General features: G+C 42.3%; 1 protein-coding gene across 2 annotated transcripts in view; it reads left to right on the top strand.

Annotated features, from left to right (window-relative positions):
- The window catches only part of PIR (pirin), a 31,237-nt gene that overhangs the window by 11,851 nt on the left and 2,678 nt on the right, over nucleotides 1-16,708 (top strand). For both annotated transcript variants that reach the window (XM_079973040.1, XM_079973041.1), the window contains exons 6-8: nucleotides 7,619-7,703; nucleotides 13,521-13,565; nucleotides 14,450-14,532. In XM_079973040.1, the coding sequence (XP_079829166.1) occupies nucleotides 7,619-7,703; nucleotides 13,521-13,565; nucleotides 14,450-14,532 (213 nt within the window). The remainder of the gene's footprint in view (nucleotides 1-7,618; nucleotides 7,704-13,520; nucleotides 13,566-14,449; nucleotides 14,533-16,708) is intronic.

Below are 16,708 nucleotides of genomic sequence, written 5' to 3' on the forward strand. Positions count from 1 at the left end.
AGAAGGCCCTCGGAGCTGGACCACAGTGTCTGGGCAAAACGATGGGGGTGGAGACTACAGGCACCGTCAGTGTCTTTAGCAAATGTTTTCTGGCTGCATGTTTCCCCTCAACCTGTCATATGCTTAAAATTCCAATTCACTGAAGTTACATGTTTCAGCTAGTTAATTATGTAACCCCTCAGGGTCAGACAAGTGGAAAACAAGCAGGCCAGTCGTGCTACATCTGCCATTTGTATGGATCTGAATGACTGAGCCTTTAGTTTTAAGAGGATGTAATTGTATGGGATATCATCCCTTTTGCTTACCTTTCTGGAAAGTGTTTTTACTGTCAGTGAGATGCTGTGAGATGTATGAATTATTATTAATAGCATCTCACTTTCAGGAAGCAGTGCCTGTATAGTCAAGCCGTGGTTTGTTCTTACAGCAAGGGAGAAAAGGAGTCGGGGCCTTGTTAGAGGAGGTTGAGTCTCAAGGGTCGTAATCTTGGTATTTCAAGCAAGCATTTTATTGGGGTTTTTTTTCCCTTCTTTTTAACAAGCTGCCTTGCTGTGGCCCATCTAGAAGCACATAAAATAAGTGAGCGAGTCTCATCCTATATACTGTCGAGGCATGCCTTGGTGATATACTGGAATGTGGCTCGCAAAGGAAGCCGGACGCCTTTGTTCTTGCAGTGAACCAACAGCCACTTCCAATCAGGAAAGGTTACAGAGGGAAAACAAGCCGCACAGCTTGCTAAGCCAGTTCCAGCTGGCCCCACACAGAACACTTAAGCCCACCCCACACTTTCGGAGCTGACCCCTGACCCCTGGGCTCTGCCTCTACATTCCACTTCTTTGTTTTATTAACTGAGCCCTTGCCTGTGCAGAAGCAGAGTAGCAGATGGGTTGTCTTGCCCAGGCATTCCTCCATAGCCCACTGTTAGCTTAGAGGCCGCTCAGCCTTATTTCTCATTTCAGTTGTGGCATTTGGTGAGAATTCTAGGAAGAACAATGTCAAAGCAAGGCTAGAGTGGGAGATTCAATGTGGGGAAGGGCCATCTGCTTTGCTCAATGACCGGCACTTCAGGTTAGGGTTGCTAACTTCCCCTGTCTTGAAACCCTGGAGAACCACCAACCTAGAGTGAATGGTCTGGCCCAGTAGACCTATGTTTTCCTGTATCCTTAAAACCTTTCGTCATGGAACTGGCAGTTCCCCCACTGTGAGAAGTGAGGTTACAGGGAAGCAGGCAGAGGGTCTACTCTGCGGAACGCCATCTCTTCAGAAGCCAAGGTTGTAACTATACAACCTTTAGAAGACACCTGAAGGCAGACCTGTCTAGGAAAGTTTTTTAATGTTTTATTATGTGTTTGTATATGGCAACCCAGTCAGATGGGCAGAGTACAAATAAAATAATAATGTATAATCTGGTTTCTCCTCCCACAAGGCATCCTTTTTTAACCAGCCCCCCACTCTAGAGTCTGTATAATTTTTATTTCCTAATAATTCAGCCTCATATCTGAAGAGGTTGGCCAAGGTTGTCCCCAACAGTTAACAGCACAGCTTCTTAGGTGATGCTCTATTTCTGTGGCCGAAGCTGTGTAAAATGCACCCGTCGGGCCAGATTCCTCCTGGACCACAATTTTCAAAAGCCTAGTCTGGTACGTCTAGAAAGAGCATAGCCAATTTATCAGTCTGATATTACTTGGCAAGATGAAGAAAATACACACATTCTGTGGTGCATTAAAATAATTTATGTAGACACGCTATACCAGAGAGACACATTACTCTGTTTTTACATTTATTACCTGCACTGCATTTTTCATTCCTTAAACAATTGCTGAAAGTCTTCCAGGTGGAAGAACTCGAAAAAGTTTCATGAGGAAATGAAAGCTTTGGCTATTTGCAAACCTAAAGCACTAAAACAATCTGCATCCTATTTGCAACCTACCATTGGCAGTTTGACAGCTGGATGATGCTGGGTGGAGTCAGTTGATCAGAAGTTTGGTACAAAGTTTCAGACGCAGAGGGGTGGCAGATGCCTACTTGGATGAAAATTTCTGCAGACTCAGCATGCTCACCTAAGATGTCAGCACTTGGCTTTAGATGCTCATGGGCATGTCCAGCAGCAATGAATTCTGGGAACGGCTACTGTAGCTGCATGAACTGGGTGAGGAGCCAATTAAAATAGAGAGCCCCTGGGTGAGAACTTGACTGTGGCTCAGTTAATCCTGAGTTGCCTGGAAACTAATATTCTACGCTATAGAAAAAAGTATGTTTAAAGTTGGACTTTAGAAAAAACAATCGCTCTAGCAAACTTCATTTTACTATACAGTGGTACCTCAGGTTACAAACACTTCGGGTTACAGACTCCGCTAACCTTGGGTTAAGAACTTTGCTTCAGGATGAGAACAGAAATTGCGCACCAGCAGCATGGTGGCAGCGGGAGGCCTCATTACCTTAACCTCAGGTTAAGAACAGTTTCAGGTTAAGAACAGACCTCCAGAACGAATTAAGTTTGTAACCAGAGGTGCCACTGTATTAGATCAGTATTTGAAAGTTCCTGGGGTAAATAACACCCATAAAGGAAATACTTAATCCACTTTGTGCATGTTAAATACTATTTGTAGCATTTTCCATGCGTTTAATGAGCCCATACTGAAAGCATTGTTGCCACAACAACTAATTCATTGTGCTCAATTTTGGGATCCATCAGACTGAACACAGTCCATGAGCCATGTGGGGTTTGTTGTTATTAGTCGTCTTTTATAGTCTCAAACAGATAAGCTAAAAAAGGCTCATCAAGCCATTGCTGAGCCACAATTATAAATGATGGGCTGTGTTTGGCTTGGTGAGTTAGCCAGTTGTGCAGACATGATGTAAGTGCTTGGGATAGGATATACCCAAAACTCTGCCAACACAGCGTTGACAGATAGGATTTGGCATGGCAGAAATACTATACTCTGATGGCAGATAAACTGGGGGCATAAGGTAGGCATCATGGTCTATCTTTACACATTAGCTCTGACGGAGGAATGAAAGAATCTCTACTTCGCTTTCCACCTTTAACAGTGATTTTAGAAGCTGCTTCCATTGTGAAAGAGAGGCAGCTGCTGCTCATTACTCCAGTTTCTAGTGCTTCACCAATGGAAGACGTTTCACATTGTCTCATCAGTTCAGCCAATTAACGTCAGAAGCTTCATCACCGCATTGCCACCGGCACAAAACCCTTTGCATAAATGTCAACACTGAATATAGCAGCAAATATGTTGACAATCATCACAGGGTCATATTTTAAGTTACTCGTTTTCATTATAATACCTACTTAGACTTGTGTGGAATTCTTTAGCTGTAATTTTTGCATTGTAGGGGGGCTGGACTAGATGCGCCTTGGAGGTCCCTTCTATAAGTCTGTGAATACAGACTGAGTAATATTAGTAAGCATGGCTCATTGCCCAGCTACTGCTATGCAACAAGTTCTAACCATATGCATATATCCCGCATTTAAAAATGAAGATAATGCCTGCAGTTACAGTAAATGTTGTTTGCAAACTCAAGGGATGACTTCACATTGCATACTTTTCTGAAGCTTTTCCAATTGCATGTCTTTAATTTTATCACCTTCTAGCATTCCTCCCATTGTTTTTATTAGCAAACGTGCTATTCATTATGAAGACAAATTAATGCCACATGTAAGCTGTATGGCCTAATGAAATCGTGACCATACCAAGGGGAAGTTGCTGCCCTTTCTAGTGCAGGTATAACAGACAGAAAAACCCACCACCTTCAGATCGGTCGTAAATTCTCTTTCTGCGTGTTGAAGATGCTTTGTTGAACCATTTTAATGCTGGTGCCTTATTACCACGAATAACCTGAAAAAAATGTACGCAAGATGAGCCAAAGTGGGGTTTGCATACCAAAGTAGTCATAAATTCTTTCAACATGTGGCTTCAAATCTTTCCATAAGTACTTTGCAGTGCTGTTTTAAAAGGCATTTTTGATTTAATGCCTCTTTTTGCCTTCCGGAAGGCACCCTTTAAAAAATTCAACGTGATGCATTTCCACTTCTGATTCATTTCCTGACCCAAGATTGCAATTTGTACATTGACTCCGGTACAAGACACCGCTGTTTGAAATTTCATGTTTGAGGGGAACTGGTTTTCCTGTTCCTTATTTTAAGAATAGCCATTCCCTTTTCTAACAAGAAGGCAACATGGATTTGGGTTGTATGAACTGTTGTTTAGTATAGGTTCACAGGGCAGGTTCAACAAGCAGGAAAGGTCTTGGGGGATCTTGTAAAATAATTGGAAGCAAGCACCGTTGGAGAATGCAGTTTGTGTTTCATTACATTTCATCTGATGCCTTTAGGGCATGTCTGCGCACGGAGTTATAAAGGGCTTTTACTAATTCTTATAATCAAAATCCCTGGCATCTGAGTGATGGCAATGTAGGATATTCATTGGGAAAATGTAGCAAAGAGGATTGCGAGAGGATGTTCTTCCTCTCTCGTAAGCCCAGAATTGGGGCATCCAATAAAGTTGTTAGTTGGGAGATTCGGTATAGATAAGAGGAAGGACTTCACACAGCACATACCTAAACTATGCTGCCACAAGATGTAATGATGGCAGCCAGCTTGGACAACATTAAAAGGATTGTAGACAGATTCATGCGGAATAAGGCTATTGGTGGCTACTAGCCAAGATAGCTGTATTAGCTCCAGAACTGGAGGTGGAATGTCTTTGAAATCCAATTGCTGAGGACAACAAGCAGGAGAGGTCTTTTGCTCTCATTTCATTGTGGGCTTCCTGTAAGCAACAGGTTGACCACTGGGAGAACTGGCTAGAAAGACCTTAAGTCTGCCCTAGCAGGGCTGATCTTACATTCTTGTCGTATAAGAAATGGCTGTTAGTATCAGGCACACCATAATGGTATGAATTACATGGAAATTATTAGAAGTAAAGATGATTCTAGTAGAGCAGAGAGATTTCTAGATTTTGTTTACATCGTGTTGGACTATATCTCCCGTTCTCGTGTCTCATTTAAAAAATGCTGACCACAATGTCTGAAGACCTCTTGCATTAGTCCGTGATTGCAGTGCAGGTCTTACCCAAAAGGGACACCTCCAGGGGTGAGAGGTTACTCTCTTTGCTAAATTAATCCCTAATATCCCTGTTGAGCCCCATGGAGTCTGTGTGGGTTTGGAGGATTAGGTTACTAAAACACTGGCAAAGACAGAGAATGAAATAGCTTTGTGCTCACTTTGCCTATTAAATTTGTTTAGAGGAAATTCATTTTCTCCAGACATGCCCCATAGGACTGACTTGCACACACAAAAGTATAGTATTTCCACATAATATTTTTAAATGTTAAAATTAATTGTATTGCTTATTGGTTCTGCAGTTACGTTGGGGTTAGTAGCCATTAGTTTATTTATCTTTCATGAGTTTGACAAGTTTAAAATTGGGTTAGGCAAACTATTGACTATCATTGCATTTTATGGCAGCCAATTCTATAATTTGGGTGAAAAAGTACTTCCTTTCGTATATTCCCCAATTAAGTTGTTTGCACTCTTCCAGTTCTAGTTTTCCAGGTCTTCAATGTCCTTTTTGAGATAGTGACCTGAACTTTAGGCCACATTCAAAATGCTGGCAATTCTATTTTTCAGTCTCTTTCCTAATAATCCGTAGGATGGCTTTTGCTTTTTTTCAGAGCACTGAGTATTCCTTCATTTCCCCCTTCTCTGTTTAGAAGTCTCTCTTCATTAAGCCACGAGCTTGACAGCAAAGCAAATCTTTTAAAACGTATCTGCAGGAGAACTAAACGAAGTGCTCTCTAAATCCTGCAGATCTTTATCAGAAAGAGAACAGTCAGGAGAAAATGCCATGTTTGTCATATGGACCGAGAGAAATGTTCATACCTGAACCTGTTCCAATAGGAGTAATAAGATGGTACGATAAAGTCTGCTGAAGTACAAACGTGTATGGTGCAGAACTGTGCCCACCCATCCTAAAAATGGTTTATTCAGTGCTACTTATCCATATAAAGTATCTTTCTCCTCTTTACGATTCTTCAGCATTTCCTTGAGACTTCACAGTACTTGGCTTCTCAGCTTCTAGGTCAGTGATGGAAAATCTGTGGCCATCCCAATGTAGTTGGACTCCATCAGCCCTGATGGTTGCCCCTTGTTGGCTGAGTCTGATGGGAGTTGAAGTTCAGCCACATCTGGAGGGCCACAGTTTCCCAATCCCAGTTCTAGGTTAAATGCAGGCAAGGTAGCCACTGATGCTGAAAGACCTACACTGTCTTCCAGTACGTTTCTGAGCACAATTCAAAGTGTTGGTGCTGACCTTTAAAGCCCTAAATGGCCTTGGCCCAGTATACCTGAAGGAGCGTCTCCACCCCCATCGTTCAGCCTGGACTCTGAGGTCCAGTGTTGAGGGCCTTCTGGCGGTTCCCTCACTGTGAGATGTGAGGTTACAGGGAACCAGGCAGAGAGCCTTCTCAGTAGTGGTGCCCGCCTTGTGGAATGCCCTCCCATCCGATATTAAGGAAATAAACAACTACTGTATCTGACCTTTAAAAGACACCTGAAGGCAGCCCTGTTTAGGGAAGTTTTTAATGTTTGATCTTTTATCGTGTTTTTAATATTCTGTTGGGAGCTGCCCAGAGTGGTTGGGGAAACCCAGCCAGATGGGCAGGGTATAAATAACAAATTATTCTTATTTATTACTAAAGAAGAGAGGCCTCCTGTTCTTTTCATAGTAGTTTAGAAGAGAGAATTTCAGTAAGCTTAGCTTGCAATGGCAAGCTGAAATTCTCTCTTCTACACAACTTTGAAAGTCACAGGCAGCCTGCACTATTTCAGATCTGCCCACCACATATGCAAGGACTATGCATTTCGGGATTCAAATATCTTGTTGCTGCAACCATGCAGCCATGTGGGGAAAATAACACATGAGCATTTGGAGGCCTTGCTCATGTAATTTTTGTCTCCCCTGGAGACAATTTTTTTTTGAAGGCAACAGTCTGAATATGGTGTCTATTTGAATGGGAGGCTGTGAATCTTGCTCATACATTACACTTTTCTATGCCACCTCCTTGGATTCGGAGTGGGAGTGGGAATTTTTAATTTCAGAACTGAGGCCAGCAGGAGGTCTCCTTATTCAGAGTTGAATTAGCCTTTCACTCCCCCCACCCCCCCTGCCTTCTTTCCAGTTCTTGAATGTAAATATCCATCTTTTTTGTTTTTACTTCGTTACCATGTTTGTTGTTCTGACTCCATGCAATTTCTTTAGGGTTTGTGGCTAGCATAAAAAGAGCCTCTCAAATATTCTTTTGAACAGTTGTGCTGACGCAGATTATAATTGTTTGAAGAGTGCAGCCTAAAATATATATAAATATGCACAATCTACAGGCCCTTCCATTAAATTAACTCAGTGGTAGACAGTTATTCCTGAGGAGACATGTATAGGAATGCTACTGTTCTAGAGGTAGTTTTTTGTCATCATGACCAGTTACAACTGATAGCCTTATCCTCCATTGAAATGCACTGCTGGTGAACTCCCTCTTTGTTTTGATGTGTTTTATGCTCCCAGCCCATTTTCCTCCTCCTGAAATGTAAATTTTCCTTGTTGCTATTCAGTCTAAGGTGTATACCCGCACTCCGACGCTGTATCTGGATTTCAAGCTAGACAAAGGAGCGAAACACACCCAGGCTGTTCCCAAAGGTAGGAAACGTTTCCTTCATCTCATCAAAAATGGAATTTGGAGCAGCTTCAATGGTGATGCTTCAATCTCGTTAATGGTGCCTTGTGATGGGATGAGTTCTTAGTGTGGGCTTAACTTCCATTCCCATTTTTGGCTGTGTGCTTGGGCCTTTTTACACGGCGAAATATCTGAGGGTCTGTTCTGCGCATAGCACCTTTTTCCCACATGGATTGCCAAGTCATGTCAGAGGTATGGCCCAATAGCCGCTTCTGGTGGACCAGAGCAGCGCACGGAAACGCCGTTTACCTTCCCGCCAGAGCAGTACCTGTTTATCTACTTGGACTTTGACATGCTTTCGAACTGCTAGGTTGACAGGAGCAGGGACCGAGCAACGGGAGCCCACCCCATCGCGGGGATTTGAACCGCCGACCTTCTGATCGGCAAGTCCTAGGCTCTGTGGTTTAACCCGCAGTGCCACCCGTGTCCCAATAGGTACATAGTCACACTTGAAAGACTTAATAGCTACAGTGGTGTAATCTCACTGGTGCAGCAGGGCCTCTGGTCTCTCGCCTCCCTCTGTGCACTTTTAAAATCTGCTTTTGAGCATCCCCAACCCTCCGGAGCCAATTTGGAGGTTGGGTGCAGGGACTGAAGAGGACAGGAGAGGAATCTCTGTTGGGCACACAGACGTCTGTTGTGCTGGTGCATATGGCGTGTGGCTTCCCTCCAGGAATAGCCATAAGCCCTGTTCAGTCATTTTTCCATCACGTGGTCACCATCTCATGCCCTCCGTGGGATGCAGCTGCTGGCCCCGCCCTCTCTGTCACATTTCCAGCAGCCCCGTAAATCAAACACAGATTTCTGTGGGTTGAGGTCTGAAGCCAGCAGCCTGCTCTCCCTGTGTGGTTTCTGAATTGTGCGGGGAGCCTCCAGACATAGAGTAGGCCCCCCTTTTCAGACCATTTCCTCTAATGTGTAGAGGGCTGCTGGGCCGCATGACAGGGGCAGAAGCAGAGGAGGCAGGGCAACAAGCACAGCGTCACCCTTTGCTTTGGGCATCGTGAAAGGAGGACTGAGTGAATAGGATGATAGCGAAATAGGCAAATGCTCTGGACCTGGGACTACGCGCATTGTCCGGTAGCTCTTTCGCAAGTTAATGGCTTCACTTCCATTCTTGTAGGAAAAATACGTGTTCCACTGATTTAGGGTCAAACTGTTTGGTATATGGGAAATCTGTGACCTGCTTTTATTTAGTACATTCCAATTTGATTAGAGCAGTTGGATAATGGGATATATTTTTTACCCTTTCTCTACATTGTGCCATTTTCACAATCTAAATTATACTCTTAAAATGTGGTTTGCCAAGTGAGGTAAAAAGTACAATACCCTTTAGGGGCAGCTGATTGGGGAAATTGGGGTGAGGTGGGGGAGAATGAAAAATGCACTTTTCCATTGCTCTAATCAGATTGGTAGCCTCTTGTGGCTGCATTTCATTTAAAGACAGAATGGCAGACAATCCAATCCCATGAACACGTAGTTCAGCCCCAGTTCTTGCAGAAAACAGATGGCTGCTGGCTAGATACTAAGGCCAGTCAGTAAGATTTTTATGTATTGTAAATGCTCTGCCTCAGTTGCAAAGAATCTGAGTTTGGATCCAAAAAACTTATGCACACACTTATCTTGCTACATATGCTATCCTGACTTTGGTAAGGCTCATTTGAATAAAGATTGCCAAGGTATTTTTTTTTTATAGTTGTTATTAAATGAGCTGAGGATCTGGAGTTGCAAAATTCCTTGGCATTTGCCACACATGTTTGTCTGTTAGGTAATGGGCAAAGAATTAGCTGCAAATTCGCTCCATAAGATTTTTCAGCCATTTCTGTGAGAGACGGATGTTTGTTTCTGCACATTTGTGTTTGTATGTAAACAAATTTATGGAAACTCTGGCTTTTTAAAGCAATATACTAATAACCACTGAACAGTTAAGGAGCTGACACATAACTATATCAATAAATACTCATTTGCTATCTTTTGAACTATATCCTGAGTTCAAGTAAATCATTTTTAACACTTCTAAAAGGCTGCTGAAGATTTAAGAAGGGAAGGAGAATTACAGGCTTCTCTCTTAGGTATTTATAGAGCTGGCTTCTTTTGAAGAGATATATGATGAGCATAAAGAGATCACAATCCCTTGATACAGAATATTAGCAAACAATGAACCATTAGTTCCTCAGGGGATTAGCAGAAGCTCGAGAGAACTATAGAGAGCAGTGCCTCCCCCACTTCCTGCTTAAGATGATGTGTGTTGCCCTGAGGGAAGATGGAAGGGGAGAAGACGAGTCCAGGGAATGCATAACCATCATGGACCATCAATAGCCTGAGAGAGCTATAGCTAAGGCTAAAAGATTCCAGGCCAAGGTTGGTGAGCAGGAGTACTGGGTCTTAGAGGAGACCATATAGTGTCCATTACAGACACCTGCTGGAGTGGAGAAGACCAATGGGACATGGTTTCCTGGATGCAAATTGTTGTTAGATCCAGGAAACATGTACTGAAGGTTGTGTCATTCTGTATTTCAGAGACAACATAGTCCTTAATGTGCTAGAAGAAGTCTGCCCTGCTAAGCTCGCATGCTTTCCCTTTACTCTTCTTCAGTGCAGTCACAAGGAGAGATCAGAAGTTTCTGCTTCTGCTTTAGTTTTACCACAGTTTAGCATATCAGCCGAAACCGTCAACTGTGGTTAATCTTAACTATGATTAGTGAAAACAAGCCAGCTTGGTATTCTGTGGCTCCAGTGGGTCAGCTCAGATCAGATCAGCTGGTGTTTTCCGATGCAAGCTAGATTTCTAGCTGAATTCAGCAGTCTTCCTTAGGAATCTGTGATGGGCAAGTGGGGGGCCTGCAACAAAACGTTATGTAGGTTAATGATTGGGTTTAGTGCTGCAGACAACTCCACCTTTCTAGGCCTCCCACTCTGCCATTCTTGCTGTGCCTCCATTTTGCATCCCTTCCCTGTCCCATACTCTTGTTGTGTCAGTTACCATGAAATTCCCCTCTCTCCACATCTGTTCCTATCCTGTGTTCACTGATTTGCTTCTTCACCTTCCACCTCACTTTCAAGTCATGTCTTGATTTTTTTCACCAGCCTTCCTGCTTTCCCTTCTCTCTCCTGCTTCTTGCTCTCAGCTGCGTAGTCTTCTTGCTCATAGTTTGTTCACTTTCTTCTAACCCAGTTTTTGCTTTCATAATTTTTCACCATCAACTTCTAATCTGCTGGGTCTGCTTCCCCTCATCTTGTTAATCTTTTTCCTTCCTTCTGAGCCAGTGTGGTGTAGTGGTTAAGAGTGGTGGACTCATAATCTGGGGAACCGGGTTCGCATCTCCGCTCCTCCACATGCAGCTGCTGGGTGACCTTGGGCTAGTCACACTTCTCTGAAGTCTCCCAGCCTCACTCACCTCACAGAGTGTTTGTTGTGGGGGAGGAAGAGAAAGGAGATTGTTAGCCGCTTTGAGACGCCTTAGGGTAGTGATAAAGAGGGATATCAAATCCAAACTCCTCCTCCTCCTCCTCTTCTTCTTCTTCTTCTTCTTCTTCTTCTTCTTCTCCCCTTGCCCCAAACTCATTGTCCTCCTAGCAGATACAGCCAGGAGCCTGGGCAATGGAAACTTATCAAGCAAGACCTACTTCCAACATATTTTTTATAGCAACAGACATGGATGAATCAGGCAGGCCATGCACACGTATGCAGTTGTGTTTCGGCCTTTGGAAGGGAGTTTGCCTCCTTTGTGTGTTAACATGTTTTTGTTTTGTTTCTTGTACTCCTGGTGTTCCCCTGAGCCTCTGGATGCTTGTGTGGGAGGTTTTAGGTATATAAGTATCACCACTCACCCCAAGAAGCAGAGAAATAAAGGGGACAGGTTTGGAATGGCTGCTGTACAATCTATCCATGTCACAAATTCAGTTATCGGCCCACTGTTTAACTTCTGAAGAAGTCTTAAGCATAACTATATAGCCACAAAATTTGACTTTTTAAGGCTACCTTCCAATCTCTGTCTATTTATGGCGAAAAATTGTGGTCATTTAATTGGAGCTTAATGTGTCAGGATTTTCATGTCGAAATGATGGGGCTTGCTGCTTGTTCTGAGATATGTGCCCAGAGAATGAGAAGGATATAACCTTGAAAGTAGAATTGCTGTGGCTTATTTGCATGTGGTTATTTCAGAGGTGCATCTGCATTTAAAAGAACACATTTACTAACTGTTGCAGACTGAGCAGTAACGCTTTAACGAAAAGATGAGCGCCCTTTATTTATGTTATGAATTGTTTCCCATGAGGCATCCCAAAGCAATTGACAATATAATAAAACATTTACGAAGCAGGTAGAACAGTTGCATATCTAAAAACAATTTAAAAACAATTATATCTTTAAAAAAGCCATTTAAAGCAGCAGTGCATAGGTAAAATCAATTCAGACCCAATATAGGTGCCAACTGGGATAAAGAGAACAGAGTTTTAATCAGGTTACATGGCAATATTTTTTTTCATCCACGTCAAAATGCTAGGCATTCAGCTTGGAAGAAGCAGAGCTGGTGGTCAGATTTAGCAAATAAGGATTTCATCTAGCTGGCGTTCTGGTGGCTGCATCATTGTGTACTTTTAAAGCAAACAATTCCCTTCAAACCAAGTAGGATTTCCATCTGAGCAAAAAATATTTACAACTGGGCTATGAAGCAGCAAACCACCAAACAATGGACTGGCCCCACCAGTTAAATGTCTTTCCCAAGAAAAGGTCCATTTTGTGTCTCCTTCTTACAGAACTGCAGCTGAAGGATAAATGGGCAGTAGTAAAAGGCTAAGCAGCCTGTTGGAGAGGCCTTGGTGGGCTAGAGGTGACATACAGGTCTTAAATTGCCTCCCAGTATAGAAAGTTAAAAGCATATTGGGAAATGATTTATAATGAACTGAAAAAAATGTTTAAAACTACTTTCCAAAAAACAACCAGAGTCGTTTTTGTTGGGGATAACCCATACTGAAATTCCCAGGTGTCAGAAAAGGTTATTTATGTGTGCAACAACTGCAGCCTGTGTTTTGTTAGCTGAAAAATGGAAAGTGAATGAGGCCCCAACTAAAGAGGATTGGCAACTTAAGTTGACAGAATCTGTACAACTTGCAGATTTAACACCTAGAATAAGAGAGCAAGAAGAACATGCATTTAAAGAAGACTGGAAAACATTTATTGAATATATGGAAAGTATTCAGCTGAAATATACAGCTAAAAACGGTGGCAGCATTAAGATAAATTCAACAGAGTAAATAATTTTTGATGGATGTAAAAGTGGAAAACTGATTTGAATGGTTATAGTAAAATATGTAGGGATGTATGTTATGTAAAATCAACCATGGGAAGAGAAGAAGGGTAGACACTGGATATTTTAAAGTTTGTAAAATGTTTATTTGAGATTGTAAAATAGAAAATGTAATTAAAAAAATTATAAAAAATAAGTTGCCTCCCAGTAAGCCTCTTAAAATGGAATAACTTAATTATTTATCCTATTGTTAAACAGAACAGTTAATGAATACATTGGAAAGTCCAATGTATTTTGCTGTAGTGAATTTCTCTCTACTTTGGGGAGGTGTGGGAGGTTGGTAATAATGTTGTTTCATTAGTTATGTTACATCTGAAAATAAGTAAAATATAGTTTAAAAAATGGAACCTTTACACATGGATAGAGTTACACCTATACCTTGCAAATTACAACTTTGCATGGCCTAATACAGGCCTCCATATGTTTAAACTTTCTATGTATCTGACAGTATTTTGCCCTATTACATTTCAGGTTGGACAGCATTTATTTACACGCTCTTTGGTAATGTATATGTTGGTAAGTTGCTTGTTGACTCCACCCTGTTTTGATTACTGGAAACTGCTTCTGTTTTTGAGAACCATTTTTTTATTTTCAAAAGCTAGTACGATCTGTTTTTAGGGGTGAAATGGTATTCAGACGGTTGTAAATGTCAAACAGGCAGCATTTGCTTGCTCTGTAAAAAATTCAGCCTTTAAAGATTAGCAGGTAGCTTCCTATTGGTTTATGACACTGGGTTGCTCCTCTATAAAGCCTACTATGGTCTCTGCACAGTATTTCCTAGAGACTGCTGCTCTGCCTGTGAGCCCACCTATCTATAAACAATACATCTGTGGTTGACCCTTGTTGAGGGTCCTCGTGGCGCAAATGAGCCGCCTTAGTTGTGGCAGGTTGGAGAAAGCTTTCTTTGTTGGGTAATGAAGCGGTGATCTGCAGAGGACCATAGTGATGCTAGATATCCTTTCACAGAATCAGAGAGTCGGAAGGGACCGTGAGGGTCATCTAGACCAACCCCTGCAATGCAGGGATCTTTTACCCCATGTGGGGCTCGAACTCACAACCCTGAGATTAAGAGTCTCATGCTCTGGCTGAGCCATCTCAGCTGAAGCATTTATTTCAAAGTAGAAAACAGATATTGCAGGGAGAACTGTAAAATGCCCCTTATAGAACAATCCTCGGAGGGAAGACCCATCAAGTTCAGTGAGGCTTAATCAGGTAAATGGTTATAGCATTGCATGCTTGGGCATCGTAAATCTTACCTTGCAGTTAAGTTATTCTGTGATCAGCTGTCTGCTTAGAAATTTTCATGAAAGGTTTAATTATTCAGATATGTTTCAGAAACAGTGTGAATTAGCCAGAAATGTTAGCACAATCACTTCTTGAAAAAAAACACCATTTTCCAGGTCCTTCTGATGCTCAGCAAAAAATAGAACCGCACCACACTGCTGTGCTGGACGATGGAGACTGTATTCAGTTTGAAAACAAGGTATTCTGCAACTAATCTGTCTGGCTCCAAAACATCACTCCCACTCCCAGAATGCTTTCAGTAGTTTTTAACGATAGTAAACTGGGTCAGAATGAATCCCAAATAAACCGCCTTAGCAAGAACCCCCAATTAAACTGTTAAAAGAAGTGCTGAACCTGTCTTCATTCCCTTCCTATACTAAATGTTTAAGTGTATTTTGCTTGGTTGTAATTCTTGAGAAGCTCTTATTCTGCAAGAGCCCATTGACTCTTGTGGAACTAGAGTAAGTGGACTGGATTTCATCGGCTTCATTTATTCTTACTCTTTGTATTTTACTCCCCGCACCCTTCAAGCTCCTTAAATTGCAGTTTGCGAGTGCTTTCAGGTGTTCTCTACAATGGAAATGAGGTGTATTCTGGGATACATTCTGACTCAAGGTGGCCCTGAATAGCAGTGTGTCTTCTAACAAATGTCTTGACGACGACTTCTATAATACAGATCCATTCTTTGCCCACCCCTCTCTTCAGATATTCAGTTCAGCTACACTGGAGCATAGGAGGGGCTGTGTTTTTATATCTAAGCTCTCCAGGGAGCCTCTCGCATGCTGGTTATGATATAGCGGTCTTCAAAGAACAGCCAGACAAAGAAATTGCCTGGCTGAGCCCTACAAAACAGGTTGAGAATTGCTGAGCACATAGTAACTGCTTGGCTTATTCCTAAACGTATCACTGTGCATGAAGCAAGGAGCTAGCTACACAAGGTTTGTGCCCCAGTGCTGGCCCAATGGACTCTATTGACCTCATGAACAGTGAGCAAGGAACAGAGGCAGCAACAATGTTGTATATTTGTATGTACTAAAAGAGCTCCCCAGATCCTCTAGAACAGGCTGAATTTTCCTTGGCCCCTTCCTGGTAGGGACAGGGAAGGATTATTGTCTGAAACCCTAGACAGCCACTGCAAATCATTGCACACAAGAGTGGCCCTCTAGATGTTATTGGCTTTGAATTTCCACCAGCTCCAGCTAGCTTGGCTGAAGGGTTAAGGGAGTTTTAGTCCAGCAACATCTGAAGAACCAAAGGTTTAGCCAGCACTGATGTAACCAGTCCTGTGTTCTGACAATAGAAGGTAGCTTCCTGTGTTCGCTCAAGTTGAATCAAAAGCACCTCCTTCAATCTGTTCAAGTTATTACTGATATAGGAGAGTACAGTTTCCATTGGCCTCATTCACACGCCGTGGCAGACATACAACTCAAATGGCAGGGACCTGGCTCCTTCTTCTGCCAAATTGCAAAGAGACGAATCTCAACGCAGTGAGCCAAGAACAAACCATTGTATAATTCATGTTGGGGAGTTAAGATGGTTTGTTTGTTTGTTTTGCATGCCCCTTGAATCCAACTTTTCTTTGTATGCTTAACCGTCTCTAGGCTGGAAAAATAGGTTATATTCTAGGTTGTTGGAAAGAGCAGTTTATTTTGTGAGCAAAATCATAGGAAGTTATAATTTGCTTTCTAAAAAATATAGTCACTTCTGCTTTTGTGCTTTTCCTAAAAAAATTGAACCTGACATGATTCGAAAGTCTTGTTTATTTTTCGGTACGGGCTACACCCTTATGTCTCAAGACAGTTTTGCAATACTAAGACTACAATAGGGTCTGTCGCAATTCTTTTCTTACATAATATCCAGCAATTTATCTTCAGTGCAGCCAGACCCTATGAGCACTGCTAAAGAGACAATGCTGCTTTGACAGGGTAGTTTACCTTAAAAGCTACAACATGCCATAACACAGGAGTGGGATTCTTAAGATGCCTCTTTTATCCTTAGGAGAACTGCCACAGCACAGTAAAAAGTTCTGTCAGTTCCAGTGGGAGGCCCTACACACCAGAAGGAGCTGGAGAACTTATTTTTGCTGTGACAATTTCTGCTACCTCTCTGGAAACTATTCCAACAGATGTTCAGCCCAGTTATGCTGGGGGATGCTCAAGAGTTGGGGTGGGGAAGTTCCCTTGTGGAAAATCTTGGGTGGAGAAGCATTGTCTATTTGTTTTTGGCCTTTAGCTCTCACCAAGCAAATTCGCACAACTGCCCCCTTTGTTTACATGTTTAAATTCACCATATATTTAATAACAACTTGCATGTGGTCCATAGTATTGTATTTAGATAGGATCCAAATCCCACTTTAGGCACAGGGCCCTTTCCAG

This window comes from Podarcis cretensis (assembly GCF_951804945.1).
Source record: "Podarcis cretensis genome assembly, chromosome: 4".
NCBI classification, from domain to species: Eukaryota; Metazoa; Chordata; class Lepidosauria; order Squamata; family Lacertidae; genus Podarcis; species Podarcis cretensis.